At 41.4% G+C, this 18839-nt stretch overlaps 1 protein-coding gene across 5 annotated transcripts in view; it reads right to left on the minus strand.

Moving 5' to 3' along the window:
* Nucleotides 1–956: 956 nt before the first annotated feature.
* The window catches only part of PFKFB4 (6-phosphofructo-2-kinase/fructose-2,6-biphosphatase 4), a 109232-nt gene continuing 91349 nt past the window's right edge, over nt 957–18839 (minus strand). For 3 of the 5 annotated variants that reach the window (XM_090022804.1, XM_090022802.1, XM_090022799.1), the window contains 2 exons: nt 17509–17573; nt 957–3878 (listed from right to left, as the gene is read on the minus strand). In XM_090022804.1, the coding sequence (XP_089878930.1) occupies nt 3819–3878; nt 17509–17573 (125 nt within the window). In that variant the 3' untranslated portion in view covers nt 957–3818. The other 2 variants (XM_090022800.1, XM_090022803.1) reach the window with 2 other exon arrangements.

Below are 18839 nucleotides of genomic sequence, written 5' to 3' on the forward strand. Positions count from 1 at the left end.
TTAAATTCACCCTATTCTCATTCCAGTCGCAAGAGGGCCAACTGATTTTTTTGATAATTTTAGCAAATCTCGGCTTTTTTCACAAACTCCACTCCATGAGAAGCATAATCACTTTACCTCATGTCTTTGTAGCAGGTTATCAGAGGCATAATGACCAGGGTCTGTGACCTGAGTAGCAGTGGCAGGAGGGTCTGGCCTGGCAGTAGCAGTGGTGGCAGGAGCTGCCATTCATGTGTTCCTCTAAGTGGGTGCCTGGAGCTGGTGCTCTGGTCACCTGCCCCCCATTATACTGCTGCAGTTTATGAAAATGTGGTGAACATAATCTTGAGTTATCTTTAACTCCCACTTCTCTTCATCCAGGCTGCTACAGGAAACCCTTGCTATTCGCAAATCCGCTATTCACGGATTTGAATATTTGCAGTGCACTGCACCAACTGCACAGGCATGTTGCCATAGTAAACATGGCACCATGGCTTCCTCTGGTGCTGCACCAAGCTCTTGCCTCTGTGTAAGCCAGGCACAGAGCGCTGCATGGGGCAGGGGAGGGCAGAGCCAGGGAGAGCAGCGCGAAGAGCAGAGCCGGGCGGGCGGAGAGCATGCACCAGGGACAGGGAGGAAGGGAGGCGGTAGTGGTGGCATCTGCTCCCCCAGAGGCAGCTGCGGTCAGTCCCCAGGAGCAGCAGGGGAGCCCCACGCTTCCAGCTTGTCATGGGAGAGAGGGGAGCAGGGGGCGGCTGTGTGGGGTCTGACGGGGAACCCAGTCAGTATTCATGGATTGCACCATTTGCGGGGATCTCCAGAACGTATCCCCCATGAATGGTGAGGGGCTCCTGTATTCACAAAATGTACCACAGCCTTCCAAAGTTGAGAAATTCCAAGTATTGACCTATGGAGATATTATGCAACTCTCACATCAAATTACTTTCTAAGGAGACAAGAAGAGAGGCACAAATATATTGAGGTTCTAATACCTGATTTTTATTATTTGGGTCAAAGATAACATGAGATTAAGTTGAAGGCCAACCAGATAAGAAAGAATAATTTAATTCCATCCAAGAACTGCACTGGAACTAGTAAGTGCATTATAACAGTTAAAATGTAATAAAAGGCATAAAGAGCAAAACATACAAGGTTGTAATTAGTTATCTCACTCATGGATGATATTCAATTGTATAACGCTCAAAAAAGATGAGGATATGTTTATAATTATCAGATAGCAATAAGTAAATTTTACAGAACTTATTAGAGGAAAAAGCTGGTATGTTTTACATTCTTCAGCCATTTGACATCCACTTCGGAATTAGGAAGGCCAGATGCAGTCAATAAGTTATTTGTTAGCTAAAGTAAAAATGACAGTTTCACATTCTTTTCATTTTCAAGTATCAACATACAATTTAAAGTTGTATACTTTTTTAACTTGCTTATCCATCCTGTAAACCCTTATCACAATATATTCAAAGACAATCTATAAAAATACCTACTATACATAAAACGCTTAGCTTTAAAGAATTTTACAGCACCTCTGAAAGTTTAGAGAGATTAAAAACTAAAGTAAAAACACCCTCTTCCTTCTGGCTGCAAAAATATTGAGGATGAGAACCTGTTATATTTCCCAGTGAAAAAGAGAGTGGCTTTGTGGCTCAGTCATCATGTAGGTTAACTTTTCCTTTATATAACCACATTTCTTCTACCAGGTCCAAGTTCAAGAACTATAGTAGTTTGAATTCTCATGGTAAGACTCTGCTTTCCAAAGCACATCAAGAAAACAACAGTATTCTGAAATCTGCCTTAAATAATCAAGGATATGGGCTGGACTGCCTCAATTCAGCATTACTAAAAAAATTAATTAATTGGGCCCGATGCAGAAAAGGGGCATCTGAAGCAAAAGCCTGAATTGCTGAATAAATATACTGTGAGGTGGTTTCCCTTCTGCTATTTTATCTTTCCCCTCTAGGACCTGTCTTACTAGGTCTCAGTAGATGAACTGTTCTTAGTACTGCTTTGGGGCTCATCTCAGAATCATTATTAATCATCCCTAAATACATACTTTAAATGCAGATTACTGCCTTAACGAAGTACAGACAAAAGTTTTGACACTAAAAGCTTCAAGCAAGTAATTTTTGATAATTTAATACCCTATTTTTTGTAACGAAATCTAGTTATATGGCTTGCTTCCAGGGCACTGAACATATCACTGAAATTAGCTAAAGACAAAGCACAGCAGCAGCACATTGCATTAGAAGCTCCCACCCTGCACAAAAACAAAACAAATTTGCCTGCAAAACACCAACACTATATAGAAATTAAACCTAAGAATAGTAATAAGGAAGGAGCTTGGTTACTTATTGATGCAAACAACAAAAGTATTCCAATAACCAAAGGAAATGTCTCTGTCATTTCAAGTAGGAGACACCTGCCTTGCTGCCAGCTAACTTCTATCCTTCTATCTGCTGTTAATATACATGCACACTATATTTATTTGCAGGGAGTATTACAGCTTTTATTAGACTTAGCCTATATTATATATAATTACTTGGATCATACTTGTCTATATAGATTAGGCTAGGTACAATGAAAGATCGTAAGTAGCTTCAACATACACAGATAAGTCTTCCACTTTTTAGTATCAAATTTCACAAAAGGGAAAAGGGTTTAGCTATGCAAATGTAAAAGTTTCCATGTGAAAAAGTAAGTTTTCCAAATGCAGATTTCATTTTACACAAATCTCAGGATGTTTAAATTTTTTAACACTTATCCTCTCTTTATTTATCCTCTCAAAGATATATCATATTGTTAGGGTAATTCACTCCAAAGAAAAGGCCCCCCCAATCATGCACAGTTTACACAGCTAGCAGGTTAAGTGGTGCATAGAGTTTTTTGTGGGCCAAAAAGATTTATTTCACCCTGAATTTGCAAGCTTTGCTTTTTTTCAGAAAAAGCATGTTATCTTACACAGTACAATGCTGGAAAGAATATCTTTTAAGCCTACTCTTTATAATATTTTTCTAGAATAATTAAAAATATTATGATGAACATTATATTTACATTCCACTGCAATCAGTTATGTAATAATTCTCCCCCCACTGATGATCCAAAGTGTCACAGGTCAATGGAAATAGTTTTTAAAATATGCTGTTACAGCACAGCCTATCAAACTAATAAACAGCTACATTTTCCCAGCAACGGACAAAGGATTTCTATTTCAAAACACATACAGAGTAGCTTGCAAACAGCTTGAGCTAAAAATCAAACATGGAAACAGACAATAAAAAGGATACTTCACAAACTTCACTACCGTGCCTCCCATTTCCAGTTGTGGGGTCTCAAATAGAGCCTTTGATGCATTCAATTAATATTTTCAAATACATTTAAAAATTATTACACGCACACTACAAAAATATCTACTACTAGGCAGTCATTCACATGGAACGCTTAAAAAATCAGAAAAAGTAAAAGTCCCATTAAAACTTTACAGTAAATTGATAAGAGCAATTAAGTACCTTGCATAATCCACAGGTAAAGAATAAAAACACGGAAAAACTGCACATATTTATAAACAAAAATTTTAAAACAACTTCACTGCGTTTCCCATAAATATTTACAATGTCATCTCATACATTTCATTTTAGTATTAGGATTTCTCCAGATTTATGCGTTTTCCTATAGAAAGTTGAATCACATCTGAAGAGCCTTACAACAGAAGAGTGTCCACATTTAAGGTTGCTTGACTTCACTGTCCTATCCACTCCATACCTGAGCTACAGTATTTCCTTGGTGCTTCACTAGCAGTAAAGAGATGTTGTCACAAGCAATAAGGGCTATAGATGATTAGGTACTGTCATCAAGGCTTCTTCTCTTGAACGATTCACACCCACATTCTGCAAACAAAAAGCAGAAAGAGCTTAAGCAAGCTTCTCCCCCTTCATGCGTTTGTTCTTTTGTAGGTTTTTACTTAAATCAATGGCATGTTACACAAGACAGGGGACAGACAATTTTTTTTCCTACAATGTGTCTTTGATACTCATTTTCTCAAGCAGATACATCACGTGAGGCTGAAGTCCTGAGCTGTAAGTAGGTCAGAAGCCAGCTTAAACTCTGAGTCAGCTATTGCACTTCTCCACAAAACCAACTCTTAGAAAAATTAGTCCATGGGCTCTCACCACCACCAATGAAAAAGCATGCATTAAGACACCCATTACACTCAATCTGTTAAAACAAGCAGTTCATGTAGTTTTAATTGTAGAGATGTATTTGAGCCCGAACCATATTTTAATATGATCCTGACAGTACTTCAATTGTGCTGAGACACTTCAGCTGAAAGAGGAGGCATTCCACATGGAGCAGTGGCACATGGCTCTTAGGCTCTATTTTCCTGAGAGGGGAACACAAGCCAGGTGACAAGGGTCAGTGTTATCCCACCTACTGTTCACCAAACAGTAACTTTTCCCATCTCAAATTTTATTAGCTGGTGGAAGATCTGATATTAATTGAAACTGAACCCGTTTTTAATATATTTGATTTTATAATTGTTTTGTCTATTCAAGTATTTTTCATTGATTATCTTGTCTGGTCTCTTAAAAGCAGGTACACAGAGATGACATTTATTGAAAGGTTATCTGCCAAACAAACAACACATAAAAAATAATTTAAAAAAATAAGATAGCTCTATTCTCTCATCCCCATAATCAGGCAACCTGTAATGGGGTGCATAGATAGGACCCATACACATGAAAGGGAGAAAAAGCACCTTATTTGGAGTCAAGTTATAATCATAAAAATGTCTGCAATCATACAAGTCCAATTTTGTTCTTCTTCCTCTTGAATCTCACAAATGTGAAAATAAAAAGCTTACAGGTTATCTCAACAGTCTTGGCTCTTTTCTGATTCTCTTTTGGTATGAGAGAGAGAGAGAGAGAGAGAAAGAGAGTAGGGGGCAAAGCTACTACAAAAATAAATACTAAACAATAAAATAAGGCAGAACTTTAAGTAGGATGAACAAGCTTCTCTGTAGCCCAAAGCAGGGAATAACTATTAAATAGGAACCAAAAAATTGCAAAGCTTATTTAGTGATGGTTAGTTGCCAGCCATTCGAGATATTATTAGTTAGTGTGATACCATCGACTCACTGGAAAGCTGTTCCACAAACCCCCCCCCCCGCCCTTCCCCACACACACACACTTGTGTCATTGTGTCAGGATACTATACATGCCTCACTTACTGCTCAAGTTTTGTGGGTTTAAAACCAAATCGGCTTTAAAAAGTAAAAATAACTAGACTGTCTCCTGCAGCTTTGCAAAAAGATACACCAACACAAGGAAAAATTTATTATTTGAGAGGAACAGTGAAACTAACTACAGTGCTATAAAAATGCACCAAGACGAGATTCAAAACACAAAAGTAATTCCCCCCATACCTCAAACTTTTTCAGTAATAAGAATTTTTACTGTAACTTGTGAAAATGATAAAGGTTAAGAAGCATCAGAGTACCTTTTTCTTAAATTAAGTCTTAACTGTTTTTAACTCTTTTATTTTAATTCAATACCACTATTTCAAATCAGCATTTATATCTCTGGATTGACAAACCAATACATTCAAGTTTCTAAGACTGCTAAGGAGACATTCAAGTTTTATTATGACAGGACTTTTAAGGCATTTTGACCTCCAGGCAGCTAATCTGGGTATGTCTACACCAGAGTGGCAGTATTTCCTAATAAGGATATTCCCAATAACGCAAGAGGCAAGAATTGTTTTGGGTGATAGTTAGAATAAAGTTAGACAAGCTTACGAATGGAAACCATTCTTCTGGTCTGAACAGGAAAGCAAATGCAGCTGTTTTTACGAACAGTGGGTAGACCTGTGAAATTCTAGGTAGGAGTGAAATTCCCAGGGGTAGCAGACAATTAGTAGAAGAAAAGAACATGATAAACACCTCCCAAAACAAACCCATCAGAACCTACACATCCTACACATGCCTTTCCCAAAATACAACACATCTGATCCAATGCACCAAATGCCCTCATGGTAACTAACTACATGGATGAAATTAAATAGCCCAGAGGGATGCTTCCTCTGCCTGAAGAAGGGTGTTTGTACCCAAAATCTTGCAAAGAAGAATATTTCCAACTATAAAAGATATCAGATCTCCCCAAAGAACCTTGTCTGCCTATGGTTCTTAGACCAATATGACTACAACTAACACCCAAGATGAATACTTTGCAAGTATTTGTAAGTTTGTCTAACTTTATGCCAACTATATATAGCTGGTCCAATAAAAGGTATCACAAAAGTATCACTCAAAACAATTCTTGCCTTTCAGACAAATTCCTGGACCACTGTGACAACATCACTCTTAAATTTCCATTCCCAAAAAGATGCCCATCTATACACCCTTTTCCAGACTTGTGGTGAATTTAATCTGGAGGAGCACCCCTGCTGCCCCCAACAGTCACTCCCCAAGAACTCAGGCTCTAGCATGTTTGAGAATAGCCACTGAAGACAACCTGACAATGGCTTCAACAGTGTCAGGTTTTGATTTCGGAGCATGCAAGTGGAAACAGGCAGCTGGGATCCATTCGGAAATGCCTATGCCAACATGTGCTGCTGCACAAGGTGGACATATTCTCCTATGCGTCTACATAACAGCCAAAAAAGGCAGACCACTTTCTATTTAAGCAAAACTGGGTAATAATCCTAGAAAAAGTTTCAGGATGCAGTGGTGACACATAGGGGATACAAGGGGGTGCATGTGCACCCCATCAGGCCATACTCCCCATTTAGCCAGTGGGCAGGGGGCAGGCGGGAGCACCAGTGCCCCCCCATGAGCGCCAGCTGGGAAGTGAGGCTGCCAGCAAAAGCATGTGCATCGCTTCCGGAAGTGGCTGTGGGAGTTCTGGAACTGGCATGGCCGCTTATACGGTGAGTTAAAGTGCCCCCGCCCCGGTCAGCAGGATCAATCAGCCACTGGGTGACAGCCCCTCTCTCCCCCTTGGTCGCTGACTGGTGTCAGGGGAGGCACAAGACATCCATGTCAGGTTGTAAAACTCTCTCAGAAATACAGAAGACAGTAAGAAGGGCTTAAGTCAGAGCTGTCAGAGTTTACTAATTCACCCTGCTGAAACAATAACCAGGCAGAACCTGATGTGTTATCAGTTTAAATCAGCAGTATACCTGTAAAACTCAGATGATGCTGTTCTAATTGATGCTCATGATGTGTTTGTATCCAAGGTTCCTGACTAAAACAATACATCTAATTCTGATAAGATAAACTGCAAGATAATTATGGAAACCTAACGCACTGTGAAAGTCAAGTCCCTAAACAGCATGACAAGCTCTGTACTTAGCAGCTGAAACACTACCAGCTATTAAAGCAGTCTATATGGGATCTATCAAGAAGAAATTCAAGACCACATGCTGGGTGCAGACAAAAGTAAAAAATTTTGCCTGATCTGGCCCCAGAAAGCAGTCTATAGTGGTGAACAGACAAGTGCACAGGTACAGGCCGCTTAAAAAATGGCTGATCAGGTAAAAATCTGACTCCTCATAGCATGGGGCATCATATAAAGACATTCAAGATGCAGCATCTTCCGCAACTCTGCAGAGTTCCCAGCCTGCCACTGTTTGCAGAATGGGAGGGGGGAAAAGGAGCAGAGGGAGTTCAGTCTGGAGATTTGTCAGACCCTCTTGGAGGGTGAGGCAGGTGTACTGGAGACCCCCCCCCTTGACGTGGGGGGCTTCAAATCACCCACCCCACCCTACAGCACCAACTGGGGAGCCCCAAGAATGAGCTCCCTCTGCTGCCTTCCTCCCCCACCCCATTTGGTGCACTGGCCATTGCTATGGGAAGCCGGCTGCAAGCTCTCAGCCATACTCAGGTTCTCCTCCCCACTGGGACCAACAGTGAACTACTCTTTGGTCTGAGGTACTTTGCAGAAATCATTCTGAGTTACAGCTGGGAGCCACACTTCTGTATGCAACCTCCAAGGCACTTGGAAAGCTGAACTAGCTCTGGACAAATGCCAAATTAAGAATTTTTTCCAAACCCTGAAGTGAGATATGAGAATACTTGGAGAAAGCACATTTTCAGAGACTCCTTTCTTCACAAGCAATCATCTTTTCTGCAGAATCAGAAAGTTCTAGAAGCCAGCACCTGGAAAAGAATATGAAGGGATCTGTAGAAGTAACAGCATTTTCTTAAACAAGCCCAGCTTGGCCTGGCCATTAGGAGCCATTATAGTGACATTTATTCCATCTAGCCTCATTTCATGCACAATTGGGACCACAGGGAGTTTACAGACTTGCTCCAGGAATGGGGGGGAAGGGGTGCTTTAATTAGAGCAGCCGACAGCCACTCTAATTAAAGCACCCAGAGCATCACACGCATCAGCGTCCCTGTCAAATGAGCTTTAGTTAAGTGCCCCCAATGCCAATGTGGGGACACTGATACATGTTTGGGTTATCATACATCCACATTTTCCTGGACATGTCCCTTTTTTTTTGGACCCCTGTGCTGCGCCCAGATGGGATTTAAAAAAAGAGCAAACATCTTGGCTTTCTGCTATCCCCAACTGGCCGCTTCGGGCTCAGAGCAGTGGGCAAAGTGATTGTTGGTCAGTAGTCCCGTGCCCCCCACACTGGCTCAGGAAAGCCAGAGAGAAAGTGAGAAAGCAGCAGGGCTGGGGCAGGGGTCTGCAGGCTGGGAGTGCAGGGCACCAACAGGGCTGGAGGGGCAGAGGCTGTGGGTCCAGAGTGAGGGACACTGGCAAGGCTGGGAGGCAAGGCAGGGGGCTGCAGATCAGGAGTGAGGGGAATGGGGGACAGGATGAGTGACTGTGGGTTGGGTATGCAGGACACTGACAGTGCCAGGGGGCTGCGGGTTGGGAGCGAGGGCACTGGCAGGTCTGAGGTCAGTGGGTCCAGAGCGATGGGCAGCAGCAGGGCTGGGGGTGGGGTGGTGTGGCTTGTCAGTGATGGGCAACAGAATGGGCAGAGACAGGGCACCGCTGCCCCACCACATCATATTCCACCCCCCACTCTCCCCAGGGCAGGCATCCTCTTTTTTGGACCTGGAAATATGGTAACCCTGATGAATGTGATGCAGGAGTCTGCCGGAGCACAGTAATCATCATGCTCCAGGAGACTCAATTAATCGTACTTACAGCATGGCAGAGCAGCCTCGCTGCACATGTATAGGCGCCCAAAGTGACCATATCCAGCAAGCCCCTGGGACTAACTCCAAAACTGAAAGTGTGCCTATACAGGCAACCAAAAGCATAGGTTATATTCACTATTGATTCAAAGAGGCAGAGGGCAGAAAGGGTTCCCACAGGATCCAGAAGAAGAAGAAAAAAAAAGACAACAATAAAGATGTGTTCAAAGGTCACAGTCTTGTGAGACCTCTCCAGTTTGAAGAGAAAAATATGTAAAATAACAGGGAAGTTGAAGCAAAGGAGGGGAGTCTGCTGAGAGGGAGCAAAGACAGTCAGGTTTCAGGAAGGGACACTGATGAGCAGCTGCATGGAAAAGACCTATCAATCAGAAGGAGTAAAATGAGAGAAAGGTGATTTAGGCAGGAAAGGGAAGGATGGAGCAGTTATAACTAGGGTTACCATACATCCAGGTTTTCCCAGACATGTCCTCCAATCACCACCTGGGCAGTTTTTTAAAATATGAACCAGTGTCCAGGATTTTGCTCTACTCTGCTGGCAGGAGTTGGGGGAGGGTGACTGGAGGCAGTGGGTGTACGTGTGCCTGCACATACACATGCACCTGTATACACGCACACACAGCTGACATGCAGCCATGCAGGGTCATAGAAACAGCTGCAGCAGCTAGATGGCATGCAGCAGCAGGGTTGTATGAGCAGGCTCCACAGCATGCAAGTCTGTGCAGGGGGACAGACGGAGTGTGTGTGCAGGCATGCACGTGTGTGGCAGGGGGTTGTGTGGAGTGGATGGGTGTGTGAGGGGGAGGCGGTGCCTGCAGGTGTGGAGGGAAGCTGTCTGGGCATTGAGGTTGTGGCAGGGCAGAGGGATGGGGCACAGGAACCTGCCCCTTCAGCAAGGGAAGGAGGCAGGGAAGGAGGCAGGGGGCCCTTTGAGGGCAGCAGGGAGCTCTGCAGCTGGGCCGGCAGCAGCAGGGCTGGTGCCAATGCTTGTGGTGACTGGCTGCCCAGGAGACGTTGCCCAGAGTCAATCCGCTGCTGTCTCCACAAATCAGAGTCGCTATGCTCTGGGCCAGCTGGGATGGGGGAAGCTGGGGGCTGCAGGCCAGGAGTGAGGGGCACTGGTAGGGATGGGGAGCTGCGGATCAGAAGTGAGGGGCACCAGCAAAGCCCTGGGGGAGGGGGCAGCAAGGGACTGTGGGTCAGGAGTGAGGGTCAACAGCAGGGCTTGGGGGAGGCTGTAGGTTGAGACTGAGGGGCACCAGCACAGCCGGGGGGGGGGGGGGGGGGACTATGGGTTGAGAGTGAGGGGTACTGGCAGAGCCAGGGGGCTTCAGGTTAAAAGTGAAGGCAACAGCAGAGACAGAGACCTGCAGGTTGGAAGTAAGGGGCACTGACAGGGCCAGGGGGGTGTAGGTAGAGAGTGAGGTGTCCCCCTGACAAGTCTCTTCTTTTTTGGAATGGAAATATGGTAGCCCTACTAGAACAGCAGCCATGACAAAGCCAGAACCTGGCCATTTGTTCTTTGTGACTCTTCCTGTCCACTTCCGGTTTGCCACCGAGCACATGGAGGGCAACCCCCCCACTCCTGTGGGACACTCCATGCACCCCAGCTTCACGGCAATCGTGAGCCACACCTGCTACCTCAAGGTACATAGAAAACTTTTAAAGCTATGTCTATGTCCAAATTGCTGATTCTCTGAATCAGCATTGAATCTTCAGATTCGGCCAAATCGAAATGGGGACAGTGATCCAAATCAACAAATCAAATCACTGTCCCCAGTTCAGGCCAAATACAAATCGAATAGGGCCCACTTCACACACTGCTAGGAAAAAGCCCTCATCTGTGATTTATTGAACAAATTATGAAAAAAATTGCAAAAATTTAATTTTATACTTAAAAATAGATAAATAAAAGACCTACTAGAGAACAATATTTAGTAACAGAATAGACCATTTATGCAACAAAAAGTTTGGGTTACTCTTCCAGATGCAACTTTTAGACTTGATGACTTCTAATATTCAACATTATATTAACAAGGCAGTTCCAAATACACATATACTGAGACAGTGCTTATTAGCTCGAAGTAGCGCTATGCAAATACATCTACTCCTGCTTCCAATTCAGGAAGCAGCCTAGAAGAAGTCGTACAGCAATAAGCCAGCAACCTTTTTGGGCAACACCTGCAATCTCAACTTATAAGATGCTGGCATCCCAGGGGTGGTCAGCAGGGGAACTGCAAGAGGCCCAACACTTGTTGTGGCAGTGCAGCTCCAGCTGTTTCCCCAAGGCACATGTGCCAAACAAAATGTCTGTGCACGCCATGCTCTGGAATGTATGCCAGGAGCTGCCTACCCCTGTTGTACGGCATGTTTGAGTATGCTACCTGACAGTAAATCTGCAGTGCAGATATGCTTTAATTTGGCCTCTGCGTCATCATAAGGCAGAAAGGACATGCCACTGTACATGCAAATAAGCTGCAGTTCATTTTTTTCATATTTAAAAGGACTGTAATATTTCATACTCCTGATAGCAAGCACTTGGCGACCCACAGTAAAACACATGACCTCTTGCATACACATTTATTTGGTTTTGAGCACCTTTCCCTCTTCCCTCAACTCTTTTACAAAAAACAAGTACAAATTAAAATCTAGGTACAGTATCATTGAAAGAGTAATCTGAAGCGACCGTTGCCCTTTTTATTGTACCTACACAGATTCAAGACAGACATGCACAGTATTTCTGTAAACACTCATAGGTCACCCAGGCATATCAGAAGCAACATATTACAGCAGTGTGGTTACTGCATACCAGACCATGGACTATGAACAGGGATGCTTAAGATTCAATCTCAATTCCTACACATGAACCACTCCTCAAAGCAAAAAATTCAAGAAAAACCATATGCAATAAAACTTGTGCACTTTCTTCTCAGAACAGGCTAAAAGAAATTTGCTACACTTCCCCCAAAGGATTGAACCATTAGTAAACCCTCTAATTAGTGCATCTACAACACTAGAGCTAAAATGCAGCAGGGCTAAATTCTATGGTAAATATAATTTGTTATTTTCTGCTACATACAGTCCAATCACTCCCAAGGACAGTGAAATAAATAATACTCATGTCCAGAAAATAAATTACAGCTTGTGCTTAACACACAAAAAATATTATGTGCTACAGCTTGCATAAGTAAACATTTTTCAGCTAAAGTCTAATGGTTGCTGGACATCAAATAAAGGTTAGAGCTGCATTATCATAAGGCTATAGCAATCAATGGCATGCAAATGAGTGCAAATTAACATTCCACAGTTTTCCACAGTGGATTAAATTATGGTAAAATAGTTTTAGTGGATCTTTAGTGAAGATGTCAAATGCTATACAAAGATTTAGGTACTTTTAAAATTGATTTCTAAGTGATTGGAATGATTTTTTTAAATTTAAAGTAGTAGGATGAAAACAGCACCCCAAGTTTGATAGCTGATCAGGACACAGGATTCATTGATGAGCAGGGACTGTTACAAGGGCTTCCTCAGGAGGTCTGGAAATGTCTACATTCTGCATAATAATAAAAATACAGAGGAGAATATTTATCATGCAGCAGTAAGTAGCAGTAAAATACCAGTCAGCTTCCTTCACAAGTACATAGCTGCACTCATTTAAACAAAAGACTTTTCATAATCAAAGAATTCTTTGGAGCAACACCTTTAGGATACTGCTATACAGATTATATGGCTAACACTTCAAATTACTCATATTTAGAGGAAAGCTTATTAAAGTCCCCCATCAGGAAACCACTTAAATCCACTCCTAGTCAAGTAAGTATTTCAGAACATACTTAATTTCAATGGGAGTTAAGTGCTTTCCTGAATTAGGGCTAATACTGCACTACATTCCCCATCTAAGTTTTCATATTACCTGCAACATGCTTAGTCTAAAATATGAAATCTACACTTGAAAAAGCAATTCAAGACAAAAATACCTTCCCCAAACTAAAATAGTTCAAGTTTTTAAACTGAGTAAACATCTACTTATTTTGCAAGAGTTGCATTTGCACAGTATGTCTGTATTCAACACAACGGGGCTCTTTAGCCTGGAAAGAGCCATGGGGCTCTTTAGCCTAGAAAAGTGCAGGCTCAGGGGTGATCTGATGGCCACCTATAAGTTGATCGGGGTGACTACCACGATCTGGGGGAACATTTGTTCACCAGAGCACCCCACGGGATGACGATGTTGAACAGTCATAAACTACTGGAAGACCGTTTCAGGCTGGACATAAGGAAGAATTCCTTTACTGTCCAAGCCCCCAAGGTCTGGAACAACCTGCCATCGGGGGTGGTTCAAGCACCTACACTGAACACCTTCAAGAGTAAATCGGATGCTTATCTTGCTGGGATCCTATAACCCCAGCTGACTTCCTGCCCCTTGGGCAGGGGGCTGGACTCGATGATCTTCTGAGGTCCCTTCCAGCTCTAATGTTTATGAAATCCTGAAACAATGAGGCATCCAGAATGAAAACAGCACAGCAAAGCAATCTAACTGGTAAGCCTAATGTTTGCAGCCATGCAGAACAAGTTGTAGGAATGGGGCCTAAAACAAATAATTCAGACCTAAAGAAACCGGAAACTCTGTCTCCTCCTCTATCATTTAAACATAAAGCAAATAATACCATGCTTAAAAGCTTCTTAAGAATTCAATTTATAGTTTAAGCTAAAATAATATCATTCTAAAAATTATATTCTCCCCTAAAGAGGCTTTGTGCAGTTAGGTTTCATATACCTGACCCTGAAAGGAAAAGAAATAGATTTTACCACCATACAAAATATATTGTTTGCTCTCTGAGCAGAGAAAAAATAAGTGATTGCTGAAGTACATATGATTTATCAGTATGAATTCTGCATACAAGTAGACGCGCACTGTACCACTTAACAAGAAGTTTCACAGTTCTGCATTTTTCTTATTATATTACAACTTAATTAAATAAAAAAGATGTTGTTCAGCTTTAAGAGTACTGGTAGCAGTTAGCATTTACATATACAGTAGACACAAAAGCAAATGAATGATGTTTTAAAGAGCAAAATTATAACTGAATCTTTACATAATAAACTTAGGCCTTCATCATCATATTTGATAAATTGTGCATCATAAAAACTTTACTTCGCATGAGTTTTCCTGAGTGGACCTTTGCTAAAACATTCTCAGGATTTTTTTTTCTGGGTGACTGAGGTTTGCCTTGGTATCCTTATCCAAAGCTTTCATCTATCTTCAACTGCAGTGCACTTCCCTTCTTTACCATTGTCCTCCATCTGAAATGACACTACATTGCGACAGTCACAACTCTGTACCATTTGAGAGGCACTTTGAAATATGTCAGAAGTGTTAAATTGTGGCATTTGGCTCTAAATTTCATGTATTTATAATATTCATAACTAACATAGAGCCTTAACAGAAGCTCTTTCCAAACCAACATTTTTAATAAATTACTATTCTTAGCAGTAAATTCCTGGAAACACATGCCATGGTGTAAATTCTCTTAGCCCTTCCTTGTGTTTTATCAGTAGCTCTTCATTCATTGGTAGATTTCATCATTTGCATCACCACCATATTGACAAAGGGGCAGATACAGCATTATTTAGACGTAAAAGAAAAAGTTTCATTTTAAGCAATTCAGACAAGTGCTCATCCATCAAATGGATAAGGTTGCATGCATTCCAATTTCTTTACGTTGGCACTATATTTTGGCTCTTACTATATTATGAAAACAATATTACCACACTTACTTGCATACCACACACACTTCCGCCAAAAAATTAGCCCTCCAAAAACTGAGATGTGCGATTTAAGCCAGGAAGCTGATTTTCATTGCCAGGATAGAAGCACAGGGGAGCAGAAGTATGGAGAGGCTATGCTGCAAAATGGCTCCTGCTTCTTTCAGTGATCAAGCAGCAGGAAGTCCTCTGTTAATCTATTTACAGCTGTTACTGAACTGACAGTGGCTTTTGGCTAAGCCAGTGGTTTTCAACCTTTTTTGCATTTGGGGACCCCTAAAAAACTTTGAATGGAGGTGCAGACCTCTTTGGAAGATTCGAGTGGAGGTGCGTACCTCTTTGAATTGTAAGTGTGGATAATCACATACTTTTGATTGATCATAGTCATTTTGATTTGTGGACTCCAAGGGGTCGGCGGACCACAGGTTAAAAATCAGTGAGCTAAACAGTCAAAAAATGCTGCTGATTTATCATTGGCTATGAAAGGGTTAACCCTGGACTTCACCCCTGCTGCTTGTTCATGCTAAGAGAAGCAGCAGCCTTTTGCAGCCCAGCCTCTAGGCCATGACTGGAAAAATATTTTCTAGGTTCTGCCTTCCCAAAACAAGGTGTGCACAGTATGCAAGAAAATACAGTAAGTGGCATAGGTTGAAAATCTAGCAAAATGGTAAAAAATGAAGGAAAACAAGATGCAAGCAGTAAAAAGAGAAAGGATTTTAAAGAGGACACAGAGCAACACTTTTGGCCATAATCCCAACCGAAGGCAGTATTTTGTCAGGTCAACATAACCAAAACCATTACAATTCCTTTAGGGCAGGGACGTCAGAGATCCTGCTTGTAGAGCCCTAACATCTGTCCCACAATGCTGCCTGTGGGTCTGGGACCAGCCCTGTAGGTCGCATGCAGAATGAATCAGCCAGTCTGGGTCACATACTGCACCAGGAGCACAGAGCCATGACACCTAGTGAGCCCAATCCAGCCCCAACCCTCATGTGGCCTGTGTGTCCCGCTGAGTTTGCTACCCATGCTTTAGAGAGTTTTGTAGACAACCTGAACAAAAGTCAACATAGGATCTGATGAGAGTACACAACAAAGAATCACAGAAACATCATGTACTCAGATATGGCAAGAATTAAAAAGCAGCCACAAGCCTAATACCTTCTCTCTCTTTGCACATGACAAGCACAAATGGTTCTTTTCTTCCCAATTTCTTCCACTAACTTCACTTTTCTTGCAGCACTAGTCTAGCACCTCTACAGCCAGAAGAGGAGTGATAATATCAAGGAAGTACAGGCATCTTTACAATTCGGTCTGTCTTCACTGCTAAAAAAAAGCAAACCAAAACCAAAAAACATTTGTTTCACATCAAGACAGCTAACTCAAGAACAATTTTGACATAAACATCTTAGTGGAGACAGGGCGGTTTTCATCCAGAAGTAGCTGACTAGTCTTGAGTTGAAACAAAGATTGATACATACAAACAAAATTTGCCTTGATAACCACTACCTACAATTTTGTACCAAGTTACATGCTTCAGCATAAAATACATGCTTATTTTTAGCAGTAAACAGACAAAACCTGATTTCTCAGGCCTTCCTTTGAGATTAGGACTTCACTATTGTAATAACTCCCCAATTCCAGTCTTTGTTAGTGCTTCTGTTTCTACCGCTAGTGAAACTATACTGAGTCTAACCATATTCCTAAAGGGGGAAAAAATGCAGCACACGATAGCTCAAATCAAGTTGGCATGGGTAACAAAAGAAATGAAGAGAACAGCATACCTAACTTTTGACACATGCTAGTAACCACAGTTTCTGGTTTGTTTTCTAGCACCTTAACTTTGCAGTGTAGACAATCCCAGAAAAAATGCTCAAAGTTCTCAGTGTGGACAAAGCTCTGCACTTGCTTTAGGTAAACTGCACCTGAAACTCCATTAATTCCTGTTAATAGCAGGTCTTGATCATTTTGGAAATGCACGATTAAGGAAGGGTATGTGAACTGATGATTCTAAAATGGAAAAAAGTATCACACTCAACCAAAAACTTTCCTCTGATGTCTTGATGTTTTAGCACACTTTTAAAAAGTGAGAAAGAGAGGTGAAGAACTATTTCTTACGAGTGAATAACTCTCTGCTCTCACTTCGATCGTTATTAGTAAAGATTTCAGCTTCAGTATTTTCACTTTTCAAAACAGTAAATATAAAGGAGGCAAACATAAGGTTCAACTCACTTGCCATTCATTTTTAGTTGTGAAGATTTCAAGCACTGTACACCCACAGCTGAAAATGCTGAGCAACAGTGTCCAAGTCTATTTTGTTAACCCATGTTATTTCTGACAATGTGGATGACTAAAATCAGTCAAGGAGAGGAATACACCTAATTATCTTAGCAACAAATGTACACATGCGAACAATGTACTGATAACACTAACTATAAAAGGTGAAATAGGAACAGTGCATACAACTGCTGAATGTAAATGTGGGCAACAGATGGGATTCAAAAAAATCCAAAAGAAAACCAAACAAAAAGACAAATCTCAGAAAATGGAACACTTAAAGTATTTGGATGGAAACACATTCTTACCTCTGGTTTATCTCTGTGAGTGTTTACAGCTTCAATGTTTAGGAAAATAGATTCCACTTTACATCCTGTTGACAGAAATCATAATATTTCTCAATGTCTTTTGTTTTAAATGTCACTATAAATATGTGATTTAATTTAAAAACTGCTAAAAGCTAACCTCTCCTTCCTCTTTCACACACCTCAGGGATATTATTGAATTCTTTTGATAAATTCTGAATACTGTCATTTTTCCCAATTAATCAATTCCACTCGATTAGGGCTAATTTGATTCCACTAATCACTCTGGGCATTTTTACACATTTTCAGGGATATGGCACTGGGTACTTTACTTAGCGAGCTGTGCTAATTAAAAATGCCTGTACGAATGTGTATTAGCATCCTCCCACTGAAAAAATGGTGGCAGGGTGCTTTGAACTAAAGGTCATCAAATGTGTTTTATTTCAAAGCTCCCTGCTGCCATTTTTTCAGTGCAGGAATGCACAAGGATGTGGAAGGCTGCCAGAGCATGTCAATTTTCTTGCTCCAGCAGACTCGATTAATCCAGCTCTGATGTGCTGGATTTCCAACACATTTGAGCAGGCTCCCAGCACATCTGTAGGAGCCCTCAGTCTCACCGTCCTCACGCTGTATTCTTGTTACTACTATTTTTTTTTTTTTTACATGAGACAGCCAACTAATTCACTTAAGAAACAATTAAAGTTTCACATATGGTTCCATTTTGTAGAATATTGAAACATTTAGTCACAGCATTATGTTTCAACCAAGATAAATACAGGCATACCTCGTTTTATTGCGTTTCACTTTATTAAGCTTCGCAGATATTGCGTTTTTTACGAATTGAAGGTTTGTGGCAACCCTGCGTCGAGCAAGTCTGTCAGCGCCATTTTTCCAACAGCATTTGCTCACTTTGCATTTTTTAGCAATAAAGTATTTTTTAATTAAGGTATGTACATTGTTTTTTTAGACATAATGCTATTGCACACTTAACAGACTACAGTACAGTATAAACATAACTTTTATATGCACTGGGAAACCAAAAAATTCGTGCGACTCACTTTATTGCGATATTCGCTTTATTGTGGTTGTCTGGAACCGAACTCGCAATATCTCCGAGGTATGCCTGTACTGACTTCTTTAAAAAAATGCAATTTAAAACGCATATACTTCAGATTTTTAAGACCCCTATTATTAAGGATAGTATAGTTAAAACAGGTAATTGAAATGCCATATTTACTCAAATCTGAGATGAGCACCCCCTTCCCCTCAGTCAGTATGGGGGGAAAAAGCCTCATGTATTATTTTTACATACAAAGAGGGGGAAAGAGCAGGGG

Source organism: Crocodylus siamensis, chromosome 11 (assembly GCF_052110815.1).
Source record: "Crocodylus siamensis isolate JL-2025a chromosome 11, ASM5211081v1, whole genome shotgun sequence".
NCBI classification, from domain to species: domain Eukaryota; kingdom Metazoa; phylum Chordata; order Crocodylia; family Crocodylidae; genus Crocodylus; species Crocodylus siamensis.